At 33.4% G+C, this 17,901-nt stretch overlaps 4 protein-coding genes across 10 annotated transcripts; all 4 read left to right on the top strand.

Moving 5' to 3' along the window:
• The first annotated feature begins 1,047 nt into the window (after window positions 1-1,047).
• Window positions 1,048-7,715, top strand: LOC119631914 (probable E3 ubiquitin-protein ligase HERC4). 4 transcript variants are annotated; one of them, XM_038024490.1, is made up of 16 exons: window positions 1,050-1,193; window positions 1,249-1,447; window positions 1,509-1,689; window positions 1,916-2,152; window positions 2,211-2,788; window positions 2,848-3,005; window positions 3,063-3,324; window positions 3,423-3,734; window positions 3,796-3,969; window positions 4,037-4,156; window positions 4,241-4,378; window positions 5,437-5,897; window positions 6,017-6,104; window positions 6,877-7,014; window positions 7,079-7,192; window positions 7,255-7,715. In XM_038024490.1, the coding sequence occupies exons 2-16, from the start codon at window positions 1,379-1,381 to the stop codon at window positions 7,405-7,407; spliced, it is 3,183 nt and encodes a 1,060-aa protein (XP_037880418.1). In that variant the 5' UTR covers window positions 1,050-1,193; window positions 1,249-1,378; the 3' UTR covers window positions 7,408-7,715. The 4 variants fall into 4 exon arrangements, with proteins under 4 accessions (XP_037880420.1, XP_037880418.1, XP_037880419.1 ...); XM_038024491.1 differs by having other exon boundaries at window positions 1,050-1,447; window positions 1,509-1,674; window positions 7,255-7,714; XM_038024492.1 differs by lacking the exons at window positions 6,877-7,014; window positions 7,079-7,192; window positions 7,255-7,715 and adding an exon at window positions 6,218-6,832 and having other exon boundaries at window positions 1,048-1,447; window positions 6,017-6,131.
• Window positions 7,716-10,561: 2,846 nt separating this feature from the next.
• LOC119631956 (methyltransferase-like protein) lies at window positions 10,562-11,883 on the top strand. Its single transcript, XM_038024597.1, has 2 exons — window positions 10,562-10,767; window positions 10,988-11,883. The coding sequence occupies exons 1-2, from the start codon at window positions 10,649-10,651 to the stop codon at window positions 11,802-11,804; spliced, it is 936 nt and encodes a 311-aa protein (XP_037880525.1). The 5' UTR covers window positions 10,562-10,648; the 3' UTR covers window positions 11,805-11,883.
• A 2,389-nt stretch (window positions 11,884-14,272) lies between these two features.
• On the top strand, window positions 14,273-16,965 carry LOC119631475. 4 transcript variants are annotated; one of them, XM_038023711.1, is made up of 4 exons: window positions 14,273-14,457; window positions 14,598-14,954; window positions 16,234-16,334; window positions 16,780-16,965. In XM_038023711.1, the coding sequence occupies exons 2-4, from the start codon at window positions 14,765-14,767 to the stop codon at window positions 16,954-16,956; spliced, it is 468 nt and encodes a 155-aa protein (XP_037879639.1). In that variant the 5' UTR covers window positions 14,273-14,457; window positions 14,598-14,764; the 3' UTR covers window positions 16,957-16,965. The 4 variants fall into 4 exon arrangements, with proteins under 4 accessions (XP_037879639.1, XP_037879640.1, XP_037879638.1 ...); XM_038023712.1 differs by having other exon boundaries at window positions 14,273-14,461; window positions 14,630-14,954; XM_038023710.1 differs by having other exon boundaries at window positions 14,273-14,461.
• LOC119631476 lies at window positions 16,959-17,245 on the top strand. The gene has a single exon (XM_038023715.1). The coding sequence runs from the start codon at window positions 16,984-16,986 to the stop codon at window positions 17,155-17,157; it is 174 nt and encodes a 57-aa protein (XP_037879643.1). The 5' UTR covers window positions 16,959-16,983; the 3' UTR covers window positions 17,158-17,245.
• The last annotated feature ends 656 nt before the right edge of the window (window positions 17,246-17,901 follow it).

Below are 17,901 nucleotides of genomic sequence, written 5' to 3'. Positions count from 1 at the left end.
TGTTAGACTTCGGATATGTTATCGAAGAACAATATCATATATATATAATTTATTTGCCTTATACTATTCAATCTCGTTATACGCATATAATTTTTACTTTCCTATAAGTTACGCGTAAAAGGGACAACAAATATTGCTGTTTATATATATTTGCTTACATAATTTGTGAGTGTAGTTCAACGGAAACCGCAATTCCATTTGCATATTTTCCTTATTTTGGACTTGCTATTAGTGTATAAAGGTTCCACGAAAAAAAATTATTTTTTTCCCCAAAATTTCTATCTAGAAAAAATTGCGCAAATATATGCTATCATGGTCAATTCATCAATTAAAAATGTGTACCTATTTTAAAGAAACCTTCTCCACGTTGGAAACGGAAGTTGCTCTTCTTTCCTTTCCTTAAATTGAAAGCTCTATCTGCTTCTTTTCAGAAGGAACTATTATATTGCAATGCCGAAAGGAGTCGGATTTTCAAATTCCAAAGTATACTTATTGAATATATAACAAAAGTACTGAGTGAAGCATACTAAAAGCGTCGGTCAAAACTGAGTTAATTTTTTCTAATGTTGGCATATTTAAAATCATAAGAATTATTGTATACATACCACCATTCATACAATTTCCCTGTTTGCGTACACACAAATCACATATACACTTAGGCATTTATGTGTTTAAATTTTTATGATGTAGAGTACTAACACATTGGTAATTGTGCATACACTTTCCGAAAGCTTCAAAAAAATTCCTATACATACATATATGTGAAGGTTAAATGATCAGCTGATTGTGTTCGCCAAATTTGAGTTTTTATTCGAATAAAATTTAGCATATGCTTTTTGCTGTCATTTACAACGATTTATATTCAAAGCACTTAACGCCAACAGTTGAGAAAAATTACCGTTTATTTACTTCATTTGATTATTATCAATAAAAATATTCTTTTGTTTTATAATTTTATGTTGCAGTTTGGCAATACTCCTGCAAATGATTATATATATATATATATATTGTGACTTGTTAAAAAAAATTAACAGTTTAGTAAAAGCGTCAAAATTTTAATCGCGTTTGAGAAGTTTTGCAAATGCTACAGATCATATTCACCGAAAAATCAAATGAAGAAATAAGACGAAGATTCTAAGCCTTTGCAACAAATAAGCTCACGACCATTGAGAACAAAGAATATTTAAATAAAAGTTTGACATTGCATTTTGTGAACGAAGAGATACAAATAATTTATTTTGCTTCTAGAACAATACAGCACGAGGTCATAGACGAATGTGTGGTCAAAGAAAGGTATCAAGAGGAATTGCTTGTAGTAGTGTAATCACAAAACAATTAATAGATTTAACCATAATCGGAGACATATAACAAAAACACAATGGCAATATATTGTTGGGGTAATACAACGCACGGTGAATTAGGTTTGGGTGGCATCGAAGATGAACAGGTATGTGCAGAGGTTTTATCCTACAAAAACTAGAAAAATGAGCTTGAGTTTCTAATGGCAGATTCTGACACCACGTAAAATGGATTGGAGTCCACCCAACTCATGTATTATACAAGTTAGCTGTGGTAGTTGGCATACCTTATTTCTAACTTCAGATGGAAAAGTATTTTCATGCGGCAGCAACGACAATGGCCAACTGGGACATGAACTGCAAACGAAAAGGCCACGTATGTCCCCATTTAGTATGTACTCAAGATAACTCATGCTTCTCCAATTCAATTCAAATTTACCTTCTTCTTTTTCATGTTTTGTTGTAGTGGAAAATTGTTGGGAATTATTTTCATTATGCACATAATGTTCTTTGTAGTGCGCGTTTTTTTTTTCATTAATAGCATATTCGTTCATTATATTTATGTGATCAATCAATATTTTTAGGAGAATTAAAAGATTTTTTTTAATTTATCTTAGAATTGATAGCAGAATTGGACACGTATGAGATAATGCGTATTAGTTGCGGAGCACGCCATTCCATTGCTTTAAACGAATGGGGACAACTTTTTAGTTGGGGCCATAACGACTATGGCCAACTTGGCTTATCAAATGATAAAGATTTTGTTAGTGTACCAAAAATAATACGCAACTTACTTGCTAAGAACGTTATACAAATATCATGTGGTAGTAACCACAGCGTGGCACTGACAAATTGTAAGTAAACGACATAATGCTATGGGCCTTAGAAGAAAAATTAAACTTGCTTTGGCAGGTGGTGAATTATACTCTTGGGGCTCCAATATATATGGCCAGTTAGGTATAGCCAATGGTATCGAAATAGTGCATTCAAGTATACCGCTTCCCATCACATCGCTGCAGGGAATACCAATTGCTTATGTTGCATGTGGTGGCAATCATTCGTTTGTTATTTCTAAATCTGGTGCGGTCTTTGGCTGGGGCCGTAACAATGCCGGGCAATTAGGTCTGAATGATTACAATAATCGATATTATCCAACTCAGCTAAAGACGTTACGCAGCTTGGGAGTTCGTTATATAGCATGCGGTGAGGAATTTTCCGCTTTTCTTACGAATGATGGTGGCGTTTTTACTTGCGGCTCTGGCAGATATGGTCAGTTAGGGCACGGTGGCAATGCCAATGAGGTTTTGCCACGAATGGTTATGGAATTGATGGGTAGTACGATTACGCAAATTGCTTGCGGCAATAGGCACACATTAGCTTTAGTGCCATCCCGCGGTCGCGTTTATGGCTTTGGACTGGGATGTTCTGGTCAGTTGGGCACTCGCGCCACAAATAATTCAGCAATACCTCAAGTAGTTTTAGGACCATGGGTAAATTCAAAATAGTCACTGTAGTTTCTTTGAAACATAATTGCTTTGTATGTGTAAAGGTTTCACCTAGTGGTTCAGCATTGATACAAACTGAGCTCGCCGAAAAGTCTGAGTCTTGTTTCTTAATAAAACAAATCTTTTCGGGTGGTGATCATTCCCTGGTCACATGCACTTATTATGCTGATAAAATTCCGGCCACTGACTGTCGTTTATATGAGTAAGTTATTGCCATAGGTATTTAACGCAAGTAATTATTTTGAAATTTAATGTGCAGCGCTCGAACTCAAATACTTCATTTAACCCAAGAAGCAGCCGAACAGTGTTCCCAAGTTCACTGCGATAGTAATATTGATATGGATCTTTTATCAGCGGTTGAATTGATATTCAAGAGTCAAGCTTGCATAAACGGCTCTTTTTTGTTATCCGATGATCAGCATTTTTGTTGTACCTCTAAGCATCATGGTGTAGATTTAAATGCAGCCGCTAAAGCGTTTAATTATTTAAGAAATGTCGAAAACGATGGTCTTAAGTCTTTGGTAAGAAGTAGATATATTGTACTGCTGGATGGTATCTAATATATGCCGTTGTCTAGTACATCATATCTGCTATATATATATGTATATGTTGTTTTTAGATATGGGAAAAAATAACGAATGAATTGCTACCGTCATTAAACTCGTCGCCGGCAGACGTTGAAACTTTGCGAATTTACTTGGTTTTACCACTGTATCATGAATTTGTCAACTCAAAAAATTATGAAAGACTTCATACACCCTTTAGTACAGCAATAACACGTTTAACTGAAATTCCTCGAAAGATCGTTGCCAAATGGTGGTCTCAAACTTCCAGTGAGTGGTTTGAGCAGTTGGTGTCGAATTTCAAAAATGTTGTTGCCTATATAATCAGTTTCAAAGTATCTCAAAACACGGGTCAAGGCGAGAAAACAGTAATTTTTAACGATAAAAAACGAAACAATTGACCCGTAAAATAATATCTCCGCTTTACAGCTTATTACCTATAACAGACATTTGATGGCAGCTTTGAAATTGTTGGTCTTTTTACATCGCATTAATAATACCGAACGTAAAACCAAATTACACTATGAACTATTCCATTGGCCTGAATTGACGGATTTTGTTGATATCCAACAGGAGTACCTACACTGGTTGTTCGATAAAACGGTAAGGTGTTTATACAACTGGATAATTAATTCTCATTGAAGGTCATCATCATTTACATCATTTTCAGTCTGATTCTTTTCACATCTGTAACTATTCATTCCTATTCAACGCAGCTGCCAAGACGGTATTATTACAAACCGATCAAATTATCCAAATGCGTCACGCAATGCAGAGTGCCACCAATAGCGTAATTAATTTATTGTTTTTCAATTCTTTCTCAGTTAAATATGAAGACATACTCATTGAAGTGTTTTTTATGCGATCTTTACAGAATTTTTTTAATCTCGTTACCTTCGGTGCTTTTGCCTCTCAATTCATTGTGTTAAACGTTACGCGCGAAAACCTGGTTCAAGATACTCTCCGCGAAATTATGCAGTACAATCAAAATGATTTGAAAAAACCACTGAAGGTAAGATTTTTAAAAACTCCGCAAAATCGAAGTAATAAATCGCCTATGCAGTAAAAGTTCTTTATTTGCGAGGTATATGTGCCGTGAATACAGAAGTCGTGGATACGGAATGGTAATTGGATACCTATTGGAATCCTTTTATTATTATTTATGTACTTATTAGATCCGCGATAAATAGGAATTTTTTTACATTTTTTTTCTAATTCGCGAATAATGAAAACGCGAATGAAGGAAGCGCGAATAAGGAGCTTTTACATAGTATATAGTTGCTTGATGTAATATGACTGCATTGAAGAAGCATTGGAAGTGGGTACAGAGATATAGCTATAGATATAGAGATTAATTACAAAACATTTTTTTTTCTTATTTGACTGTATAAAAAATAAATTAGATTTGCTTAAAACTGTAGAGTGTCTCTTCTGTTCCAGATTTGAACAAGATAGAAATTCCAATGTGTTTGCGAAATATTTTCCATACCCACAACTATATGATTTTCTGCGTCTGGCGAAATTGCAATAGACATCAATATCTGTTTTAAAATTTTCTGTACACACGTCAGTTTCATATATCAAACCTTACGAGAGATAACACCAAGACGTGTTTTAGAATCACAAAACGTTCAAAGTTGCGTTTACATTCCATCTGACTGTCTATTATTGTGGATTTTAAAGCTTTTACGTCAATTCTCCAAATTCAGTGCAAGCTTCGAATAATTAAAAAATTGAACAAATTTTTCAATCTGTTCCCCTATTATTGATTACGATCAATTAATAAATTACCATATATATTATTTATTATTTTAATTTTAGACTAATGAATTTTACCATATATAATATATATAGTTGTTGAAGAAATCTAAAATGTTAGGCAGAAAACAATTTTAATGAGTTCGTTGACTAATCCACACTTAGGAAACAGTATATTTAGGGTACTGTTGGTCTTTGTGGATTCGTGGGATCTTTTATGTAATAGAATACACATTTCCAAAGTTAGAATCTAATTTAAAACACTTTCTAATCGATTGTAATAAAGCTAGCAATTTGTTTTCATTCCTACAGATTAAATTTTGCGGTGAAGAAGGTGAAGATGCTGGCGGCGTACGCAAAGAGTTCTTTATGCTATTATCAAAGGATCTTATTGATCCGAAGTATGGCATGTTCAAAGAATTTGAGGACTCACGTGTAGTTTGGTTTGCTGATGTTTCATTTGAGACTGAAAATATGTACTTTTTAATAGGCATAATATGCGGTTTGGCCATATATAATTTTACGATTATCAATTTGCCATTCCCGCTAGCGCTATATAAGAAACTTTTGGAAGAGCCCGTTGATTTAACCGATTTATATGAATTATCTCCAACATTGGCAAATTCCATGCAACAAATTTTGGATTATAATGACGATGATTTTGAAGAGACTTTCGATTTACATTTTGAAATAATCAGGGACATATACGGAGAATCGAATTGTCAACCATTAAAGCCGAATGGCGATGAAATAGCAGTAACGAAAGAGAATAGGTTGCTATTAACACGATATATATATACATGCGTACATGCAGACATCTATATGCATATATATATATATATATATATATATATATATATATAACTTAACCATTTATTTTCATCTTATACAGACAGGAATTTGTGGATCTTTACGTGGACTTCATATTTAATAAAGCAGTGGAGAGCCAATTTAAAGCTTTTCAAAAAGGATTTATGAAGGTATTTGCATTTCATACGTACGACACGGTAGAAATATGTATTCGTTTTGAAAAGAATTTCAATGATTTACTATTTCAAACCCATGTTCATGCAAATCTATTAAAATTATTTAGCATTTTACGAGGCTTAATTATTGAGATTCTCTGGCAGCAACAGATAGATTTATGAACATGTTCATGAACGTACTTAATTTATTATTATTAATTCAAAATCTTACATTGATAAAGAGTATAAATACTTCAACTTAACTTATTAAAGAAGCAAACCCGTTGCGACATCAAAAAAGAAACAACCGTTAGACAGTTGTTTTGGGATGAAAGGAAAGTATAATAATCGAGGAAATTATTAACTGCATAATTAACAATTAATTTAGTTAATTTAGAGAGTTGCAAACATATCGAATGAAAAGAATGCATCTTGTAGAGCGTTTGAAAAAGTCGTGCTTCGAGAAAAACTTGGATTAGACATGAGATATTATAACTTTTTAATAGGTATTCTTTTGAAGCGCTTCGAGCAAAATCTCGATATTTCAGAGAACATTTTCTTTTAGGTACCGAATTTTATTCCCCATATTCTACAAAGTGCATAGCATTTGTTGAACCAGTAAATAATAAAAAAAAAAAACTGCTAAAATATTTTTGTAGTTGTTTTTCCACTTCGAGCAATATGACCGAATTAGTTAATTTCCATCCACTTTTGGATGTGGTTATAAAAATTATGCTGAATTATTTCTTCGCTGTCACAACAGTTAATACAAAAGATGTATTTTTAGGTATGTTGGGGTCGTGTATTACAAATATTTAGACCTGAAGAGTTGATGGCTATGGTTGTGGGCAATGAGGAATACGATTGGCAGGCTCTTGAATCAAATTGTGAATACAGAAACGGTTACCGTGCTACTGATGATACGGTAAAATCTTAGAGTTTAACTAAAAAAATCGATGAACTAATCTCACTTATGCTTGTCGGAGCAGATTAATTGGTTTTGGGAAGTATTTCATGAATTGTCTTCAAAAGATAAAAGGAAATTTTTGCATTTTCTTACCGGCAGTGATCGCATACCCATACAAGGCATGAAAGCCATTAAAGTAAGTGTTTCATGCAACGGTATTTGTTTCGATTGCTTATTATAAATTGATTTTCTTTGCAGATACTTATACAGCCGACACCGGACGACAAGTTTTTACCTGTGGCACATACCTGTTTCAATCTTCTGGATTTACCTCGTTACAAAACAAAAGAGCGCCTAAAATACAAACTGCTACAAGCCATTCAACAAACTCAGGGGTTCAGTCTTGTTTAATAGTTAAAATAAAAGGCGTCATTTTGTTAATATGATACATCACATATTCACATATTCATTGTTAACTGCCAGCATTACCATGCGTTTGCAGATTTTCTACTCATTTCCTTTTCTGTATCATCTTCGCTTATCAATCTTAGTACTTGAAACTTCCCTTATAAAAAAGACCTTGCAAAGTTGTTTTTAACGTTATCTAAATGTCATAATAATACACCTATATATATATATTTTTTAAACTTAAGTCATTTTTACTGAACTATGTATGCAGATTGCTTTAGTTTGTTTTCTGTTGACCATTATTAAATTTGTAAAGCTTGCAGTGTGTATTTTGGGTACCTCAGAATATTTTTGTAGATAGCGATCCATAAGCACACACGCAAACAAAAATTGCCTTTAAAACAAGACATTGTTGTTAAACTAGAGCGACTGATAATAAACAGTTTATAAAAAATAAACAATAAATAAAACTACGATTTGCATAAAAAGGAAAGAAAATTAACAAAAAAAAAAAAAAAAAAAAAAAAATGCAATTACTATTTTGGCTACATATTGACACTTATTTACTTTCAAGAAATATGCATCTACTCTTAGAGGACCCGTTTACGTCATTTAAACATTTCTCAGAAATTCTTATAAACGCCTGTAATGTTTTATTGATTCTATATTTTAATTCTTCAAAACATTAACAATTGCTTCGATTCATTGGTGTTCTCGCGGTGTGAGCTAAACATCGTTATTTTAAATTCATTTGAATGTGGAAAATTGACCTTCTCTAAGGCTTCTCCAAATTTCATTTTAAATTGCATACTAGGGTCGGTTCATAGTTCTCCATATCGAGTTAAAATGATCGAAATTTGAATACGATATCCAACAGCAATTTTACAATCGATGGATTTTTCATTCGATAAAATTCGAATAAAAAAAATGCATTTCGACAGCGTGCTCAATTCCCGGAACCATACACAGCCTCCTGAATCCATTATCTATAAAATACTAAACTTAATTAGGTGTGGGTAAAAGTAATGTGATAGACTATTCAAAAGAATGATTGGATTTGTCCTTGAATATCTAACTGCAATTTTTCAACATTTCTCTAGGTCGCTAGCGTATTCTGCAGGGAGAGCTGCTACAGCCTAAAGAAACTGGGCAGAACCATAAACGTTTCGGCGGCACTGCACAACCTTTGCGTTCACTATAAACTGGGAAGATATCATTTATATTCCCCAGCACTCCAAACGACCTACGAAGTTGATGGCATTGATGTGTGTGTATAGGCACCATAATTGATGTAGTTGAATAATTCAGGCAGAGGTTTGCTGGCATGAAATTTATAAACATAGCAATTTTTAAACTTATAACTGGCTCAGAATTGGCAGGAGCATCTTTAACTATCAGGGCCAATAGAAACCGCTCCAAAGGGGCGTACGCTCTTCTCTTATTTGGACCGTGGTCGTAGATGAGCTTTTGACGGAACTAAATGACGTGGTATACAAAACACTAGGTTATGCAGATAATCTGGCAATTTCCATGGTGGAAAAAAAAGCTGTAAGCATAATCCACAAGTAGTGACAGTCTAAACGATTGCACATTAATCCACAATCGTGGTGCCGTTTACGAAAAAGCGGAAATTAACATTGGACAACGTCCACATACACGAGGTTGTCCTTGACTAATGAAATGAAGTGAAATATCTAGGCATCTATGCAGGGAGACCGAGGGACCATGTTAGGTTGCGAATTTTTCTGTGTCATACAAAGAAGTCATATTAACAGGCTGGTATAGCATTAGGGCCAGAAGAAATAGGATTGCCGCTGGAAGGAATGTGCAGGGCAGCGGCAGGCAAAAAGAATCCAAAAATCTTCCGATATGGCAGATAAACTACTGGAACAAAAATGAAGCGACATACGTTCAGTCACGGGCTTCTACACGACTCATAATTTACTCAGATACCATCTGAATGCTATGCATATGTCTGATGCCGATTCATACAGATTCTACCAAGGGGCGAGGGAGACGCCCCATCGTTTTCTACGTGAATGCAAGTCCACGTGTTTGGCGAGCATTTTACAACGCTGGACGCGGTACGTCTCCAATCCGATCTACGGAAGCTAAAGAGCTAAGTCCAAGGGCGAATATAATAGACCTTTTAAGTCGCGATACGGTTTGTCCACGCAATTAATAATAATAATAATAGTCTCTTGGCGATAATTAATTGCCTCCCTAAAAAAAACCTAGCGATCATGACGGCGGTGATCGTCTGGTTACATAATTGCCCCACTGAGCAATATTGAGCACGGAATTTAGTTTTTGACCAAGTGGAGTTAAAACGTCATTTCTGATGCAAAAGAATATATAGTCTTAATATAACACTAGATAATAACTCCAATATTGGGAATTGGCAACACTGTTAACTGCGGCAAAATAACGTGAACTGAATGATATATTATGGACATATAAGCCACAAATCTATTGGCTTAGTCCATCTCCATTCAACATACCAAAAAAAAAAAAAAAAATTATGTATTAATATGATTTAATTATGCCTTGCATAAAGACTACGAACAACTAAAAAGCCTGGCAAGTCAAAATAAAGTACATTTTAATTTTAAGGACAACGTGTGGGTAGGTTCTCTTTAATTGAATTCACAGCTTTTCTTTTGATAAAAAGCAAGCGTTTGATTTCCCGAAATCAATTTCAAAAATGTGTCGTTTGTAAAACAATACATTTTATTCTATCCACACGCTGTTCTGTTTCTATCGCATTTTAATTTGTGTAGGGAATCCATATATGTTTTCATTTATTTATTTCTTTCTTCTTGGAATTCTAAAGAACGTTTAGAAATGTTTTTTAGTATATAAACATGGCATTGAACAGATTTAATGCTTTCAAATTATAACAAAAAATTCAACCACACTGGCAACAACGTATTAATCACGTATCTATAAGATTTTTGAGCTCGAACTGATCAATTCTTGTGTTGTATGTAAAATTTTAGCGCCTAAAGTATGTAAAATTTTATCGGGTCGGGTACGAGTGGCTGAATCCTATGTACCTAAAAATGAGGGCTCATACTATACTTTGGTACTGTAAAATATTTTATAGCCACTCTTACAGAAATCGCACTTGATTGCCTTTATACGTCCACAAACTAAAAGTGCGGTAACTCTCTCTCTCTCTCTCTCTCTCTCTATAACATACGTTTATATTATGAACTTGTAATCCTAAAATTTATGAGAGAGAATGTGTGAAATCACGGAAACGACAAAAGATTTAGACCGCGATGAAAATCTGGACAAGCGTCCAAAATTTGGGAATCGTTTTCTCACAAAAGATGAGAACGTTTTTAAACATAATGCATGGTAATTATCAGCGAAACCTGCTATTCATCATATAATATGTTGTCATGGCAGGAATGCGATTTCAAGAATATTCAGGTCAATGGGAATTTACAAGATATCGTAAAAAACCTGCAGGTGGTAGCAGGCGTTTAGCTAATGCAAAAGAGATATATGATTTCAATGCTTGGTATTTGGAAAATCTGCGAATAGAAAATTTTTTCATTCATATTTTGTATTTCAGGGATAATGTTGAATGGGATGAAGAACAAGAAAATCAAGCTTCACAGGCTGTCTTTGAAAACTCCAGCGAAAAGATGAATAGAAATGAGAGTGCTAAATTTAAAATTGGGGCAAATAAATACTGGGACTCATTTTATGAAGTGCATCAGAATAGATTCTTTAAAGATCGTCATTGGTTATTTACAGAGTTCCCAGAACTGGCTCCCAGGAATATTACGCAAGAGTGTAGAAGTATTTTTGAACTCGGTTGCGGAGTTGGAAATACGCTTTTGCCAATTTTGAAGTACAGTCTTGAAGCACAACTTAAAGTATATGGCTGCGATTTCTCTTCTACAGCCATACAAATTTTGCGAGCTAATCCGGCGTTTGATTGTAAAAGATGCGAGGTATTTGTTATGGATGCTACTTTGGAAGATTGGGTGGTGCCATTCGAGAAAGGATCTCAAGATATAATAGTAATGATTTTTGTACTCTCAGCTATTGAACCTGCTAAAATGCAACTTGTGGTGGAGAATTGTTATCAATATTTGAAACCAGGAGGTTTAATATTATTACGTGATTATGGTAGATATGACTTGGCCCAATTGCGTTTCAAGAGTGGTAAATGCTTAGAAGATAATTTCTATGTTCGAGGTGACGGGACGATGGTATACTTTTTCATGCAATCAGAGATTCGCAATTTTTTCACGAAAGCTGGATTTCTTGAAGAACAAAACTTGATAGATAGAAGATTACAAGTAAATCGAAGTCGTATGCTGAAAATGTACCGAGTTTGGGTACAAGCAAAGTATAGAAAGCCTATATCTGATAAAAAATGAAACTCAACCGCTACCACGGAACTTTTTTTAAAATTTTTTGTTTTGGATTTCAATAAATATGACACGTAATTCGATTTTTCCCGTGGAGTTTTTTTCTTTTTGTCTTTCCAAATGCTATATCCACACTAACGCTATGTTCGTCTTCACATTGAAGCACCGGAAGGCAAACAGAGTTAGAAGTCCATAATATGCTTACAACAGTGGTCCTTTTCTTCACCTCGGACTAGTCCTTGGTGGAACGTTCGCCGACAGCACGTTCATTACTCGAGTAAGAGTTGTGCATAAGACTTTTTGATTCCATTTGTTTTAAATTTTTATCCTCATTTCTGTATACTCCGTTGGATACCGTTTCCGATACATTTCACACTTCATTATCAGGAGTACGAACATGGATCCGGGACACTAATAAATCTAATATGAAAACATGGGTGAAACTATTGCGAACATATCTGTTTTTCCTTCGTTATTGTATTAAATGTAAGGTTAGAGACTGGAACAATGTCAATACGGTCTTTCTCTCAATTGGTTCAAGAATCGAACAATTGCGGGCTTATAAACCTGAAAATGATCGTCAAGGATAATTGAAAGAAGATAGACAGTCTCGAACAAAGTTTAATTTCACAACGTCAACGACATATAAAATATTAATCGGATGCCATTCCAATATCATTTATGGAGATTCTAAGTTTTCAATAATTTTCAGTCATATATGCATAAGTATACTCTGTGATAATTTGTTCTACACCGATTAAATACAAATGAAATTCAATCATTTAAATTTAAAGTACGGGTTTTTAACAGCTGCGGCGGCATCAAACGAATTTAAAACGTTTTAGTGTTACGTTATTTGGAATAATTTGCTCCCAATTTATGTAGAATTTTCTCACGCACTACCAAACAAGGCATTAAAGCAAATGATTTTCAACGACCCCAGTACGGGATTTAATTCATGCTTTTTTGCTATTATAAATTCGTCATGATCAAACGCTGGCGTCATTTTTACTGCACCTCCACCAAAATGTGGATCAACCACGTCAACACACATCAAGGATATGATTTCTTAGCGCAGCCGATGCATTAAAAAAATCCATTCGATTCACAATATTTTAAGTAAAGCTCAACAAATGGTTGCACTTTCTGTAATTCTCATATCACTTCCTTATCCTTAGTAAAATATTCTCTGTTCCGGAATAATAAGCATCACAATTTCTTAAGCTCTTAACTAACTGAGTTGATTGATCTTGATGTGATTCTCGTTCCATTTCTAAATTTCCTTGGAAAATTTTCACGTCCAATGCTTCGCCGGCTACCTCAACTATATCAGTCTATCGATAAAAATTGATTTTAAAGTTCAAATGAAAATTTAAAAAATTTGACACATAAATTATAAATTTAGAAACGATAAAAATAAATGAAGAATAGAGTACAATTGCGAATGATCTTTTCCCAATAACAATCACATACGGTACCAGAATTTACAATAACAAACACCTGAGCTCTTATTTTTAAAATGTAAACAATAGCACGTTGCTTGGCAAATGTAAATAAAAATTAGAATTTGTGTCAACAATTACATGCAGTACCAGACTTACAGCAACAGGTAAAATATAATATAATTGCAAGTATTTCGTTTATTTCGTCCGTATTCCGTCCGATGATTCGTAATAAAGTAATGAAATAAAACTGATAATTACAACCTCCAAAAAGGTTGTTGTATATGCTGACGCGTATAAAATGCAACTGGATAAACATTAAAATTACATTTATTATTATTAGTCGTGTTTTACTGTTGAGGCAAATAACTGTGGAAAAAGAAAACTTTGTTCAAATGAATGAATTGAATTTTTCAGAAATTTAAAAGGTCAAGATTCCAATACCTTAACGTGGAATAACATTAAATTGTATAGGCATTGTTTATGAACATTTGTTTCTGTCCATAACTTCGCTTCTTTCTGAGCTGGGTTTTGCTTCTTGTTACGATCTCGAAAAGTGATTGCGCGTAAGCAAAATTATTCACTGGGTTATCTCACGCATACTAATGTTCGAAGATAGTGTCAGAAATACGGAGGTAATTAAGCGAGTATTATTATGCGATCCTGAATGTCTGCTCCTTTAGTTTACAACTTAGCGATACTGAAACATTTTAAATTTAACGACAGAAATATATTCAATTTATTTTGACTTGAGCTCATTTGTAACAAATTTAAGCTTTTCTCTGCGAATTAGCTTTACATTAATACATGACAATATAAATTTAATAAAACAGAAAAACTACTAGGGAATATAAAAATGAAATTGGAACGTTTGGAATAGCTCATTCTCATTTTCCACCTTCTAATGCTTAGCGACGCCATCTTGAAAACTTCACAGTCGTTAAAATTGAAACAAAATATGCTTTAATTGTTGATTGTTATTGTTGGCAATACTTGAACTAGTCTTATTAAGCCGCCGTTTATTCTTCATATTTTTGTGTTTTTAGCTTGAGACTCTCTTTGGAATCTGAGTTACTGCAGTGTCATAAATAAATAAATAAATATTTTGTTTTTTTTTTTGCTTTCGCTAATGGTGAAAAATTGATTAAATAAAAAGTAATCGAAATTTTGAAAACTTGATAAATAAAAGTTAACCAACATACAACAATAATTGTTGACCAGTGGGTAAACACAAAAGCCACACCCAAATTTTTTTAATGCATGTGAAATCATATAAGCATATTGTAACATACTGTACTATAAGCAAATGTGCATGTAATTCTATTCAAACCAAACACTTCTCATTTTTAATATATTTCAGTTTTCAGAGAGATCTTTACTTGTTTATTATAGTGGTCAAAGCAATTATCATATAAATTTTTACTTATGAGTGTTGGTAAAGATTTGTAGTTTTATCAAACTGCTGTTGTTTGGTAAACGTATGAAATATTTATATCCTTCCACTCAGATTGATATGAATTTTGGACTATGTCAACACTCGAAGAACGTACAGCATATGAAAAAAATCCTTATTTCACTGGGCATATTTACGGCAATTTTTCACCATTCTACGTAACTATTGCGATTTGTACAATTGTACTCGGATCAATTATTATATTGAATATAGTACTGGGTTGCTGTTCCAAGTATCGTAAATATTGGCAGGATAGGCATACAGGTAAATATATTAGTAGGCATTATAATAATTCGAGGATTATACGCTATGTTGGGTGCGAACACACATATAATTCTCTTCCTATAACCATCGTAGTGGTTATACCAGCAAGCAAAACCGACTCGTGAATACTGGAAAGTTACTCCTATGCTTAAAACAACTTCTTTTCTATGACACTGTAAATGCGTTGCCGGAAAAAGCCGTATGAAAAATATTCAAAAGAAACATTACATAGGCGTACTGTAAAAATAATAAAAGGTTTTCGATTTCTTTCCGCTAATATTACTGCCTTAACCGGGGTAAACATTCGTAAAATCAAAATTAGGAGAAATCTAAAACATAGGTGCATTTATATACGTCTTGTAAGCTCCAAAATGGAAAGTTTTTGGTCTGTGAAACATTATAGAATAGACATCGAGCAGACCGAGATGATTTATACCATACCAAAGTAAATGGGAAGATCATTGGGATTGAGAGTACTTTCCTTCTCTCCTTATTAATAATTAAGAAACAAAGTTGATCATTTAAAAACAGATGCCATTGTATTAGGCCTTTAAATTGTTCAGATTTTTCGCGACAGAACGGAAGTATTAATTATCTTAAACGCTTCTTTAACTAAACCAAATCTACAAAATATGTGAAAAGACATGGTGGGATGACTTCCTAGCATGATGACGCTTAACCTAATATTTCAAAACTCCCTTAAGAGACGTTAGCAACACTGACTTGGAACAATTGTGTAATAGAGTCTTTTTAGCAAGTGATCAAGTTTTTTATCAAATTATTAGAAACGAATCTGCGAGGCAAGTATTTACTTAATTATGTTGACATAGGAAATATTATAATGATTTCTGTGTTTGTACGTGTTCTTGTTAATTCGCGCAACCACTTTGTGAATTTGAATTAGCAAGTGGCACCCTTTTCTCGAAAAGTTTACAGTTGTAAGAATAGAGGAAGCAAATCCAAAATTTGGCCTTTATACGTGCCTTCCTCTTCATAATCAAAAGCCTATGTCTTGTAAACCTAAAGCATATATATTGATGTATGGTCTAAATACGAAAGACGTCATCAATCCGCGTTTATAATAAATAAAACATTACAATCTATACGGGATATTAATCTGAAACTTACAATAAATTTGTCCCAAGGCTATGTAGAAAATCATTGTAAAAAAACTCATGTTTGGCCAACGGTCTGACTGTTTCCCAAATCACAAAACTATACAAATAATCAATGCAATTGAAATATAATTTTCTAATTCGTTCTTGTTTATATTTTGCAGGAAATCGTTGGTTAGTCTCAATTTGGTCAGCCACACCGCATAAGCAGCCGCCTTTGGATTTTACCGAATTAAAAGAAGCAAAATATTTTGAAAGTTTACAGGTAATTGAATCTGACCAAAAGCTATAATAATAACAAGATGAAAATTTTAAGCGAATTTATCTCGTTAAAGTTTAGCCGAAATAATCTGAATAAATTTTCAAGTGTAATGTAACGTTCGAATAAATGTTCGGCATCTTAAATCCAAAGCAGCTTAGCAAACATGGAAAAAAAAAACTAAGCGCTATCAACAAAAACATTCCCGTTAATCGACGATTAACTTGAAGGCATTTTAGAAAGGTTGATCTAAAAAAGCTTGGCGTCAAGAAATTAAGCAAAATTTTTCCAAAGACAAAATATTTTTCTTCCTTTAAATGTCAATTAGTTTTCCATATCCATGTTTTTTAACAGATTGCAACCGAAAGTTTAATTAATTTTTGTAATTATTTAGTAACTTACTATATAAAATATTAACAGGGAAACTCAAAATCTCTCATTTGAATTTTAGCCTTCTCCGCGTATATTCGGTGAGGATATAGAGGCGCAAGAGGAAGTACCCATACATCATCATCACCATCATCATCATCATCAGCAGAGGCCGCCCCGTCCGGAAGGTCGTGCCTTGCACCATCAGAGGCAACGTGAAGAATACGTTGAGCTACAAAAACGCGAAAGCGATATTTAAAGTCCGCGAATATTCGCTTAGTACATTATGGCTTTTATTATCCTGTATCCAGCAGTGGCCGCTTTGGCTCTATTCATTATTGGCGTGATTATTATTATGTTACGTTTTGGCCCAAAATTATGTGGGTTGCGGCACCATGCGTTGCCGTATAATGAAGAGTGGCGTGAACGGGCTTACGATCATGAAATAAGCTATGCTTGAATATAATTACAAGTTTTATATGAGCACATAAATTAATATTTAACAAGTATTTCATTAACAAAGAATACTTTCCAAGTGCCTTTAAATATGGAAAGATAAGAAGACACACACATATACACATTTACAAAAACAAAACAAAACAAAAAAAAAAAAAAATGTTTAAAAAACTAAGAGTTTTTTTTTTTTTTTTTTTTTTTTTTGTCCTAAAAAAAATCAATTTCCGTCCATTTGAACGTGACACGATGCGTTTTTCACGTGTACTAACTTTTTTGAAAAATTTTACTCTTTTATAGTAGTTTTACATAAATGTAATGTATAATAACATATTTTATATATATTTTACTCAATAAAAAAGAAATTTATATACAATGCGTAAACTTTAATGGAGATTTTTGCAGTTTTCTGGCCTTTCTAAGTGCGAAGGATCAAACTTTTGGCAATATGCGCATGGGATATTCGCTTTCTTTTCTCTCTTCTTACGACAAAAATATACCGTTTGATGTTTTTCCTGGTTGTCTTTACATATAATTTCGATTTTCTAATTAGTGCGGATGAATAATCGGCAATTTAAAATTTAATCGATCGATTTATGTCCAGGGTTTAATTTCTTAATTTCATTAACGAAAATTTGAGAACATCAACAATACATGGATAGATGTAGTTATAAATAGATTGATCATTTTTTACTAATCAGGTACGATATTATTTTATAGATCACATATCATTGGATGTTGCCAATCTATA

This window comes from Glossina fuscipes, unplaced genomic scaffold (genome assembly GCF_014805625.2).
Source record: "Glossina fuscipes isolate IAEA_lab_2018 unplaced genomic scaffold, Yale_Gfus_2 1, whole genome shotgun sequence".
NCBI lineage: Eukaryota > Metazoa > Arthropoda > Insecta > Diptera > Glossinidae > Glossina > Glossina fuscipes.
Note: the sequence above shows the minus strand (reverse complement) of the source record. Positions and strands in the feature narration are given on the sequence as shown.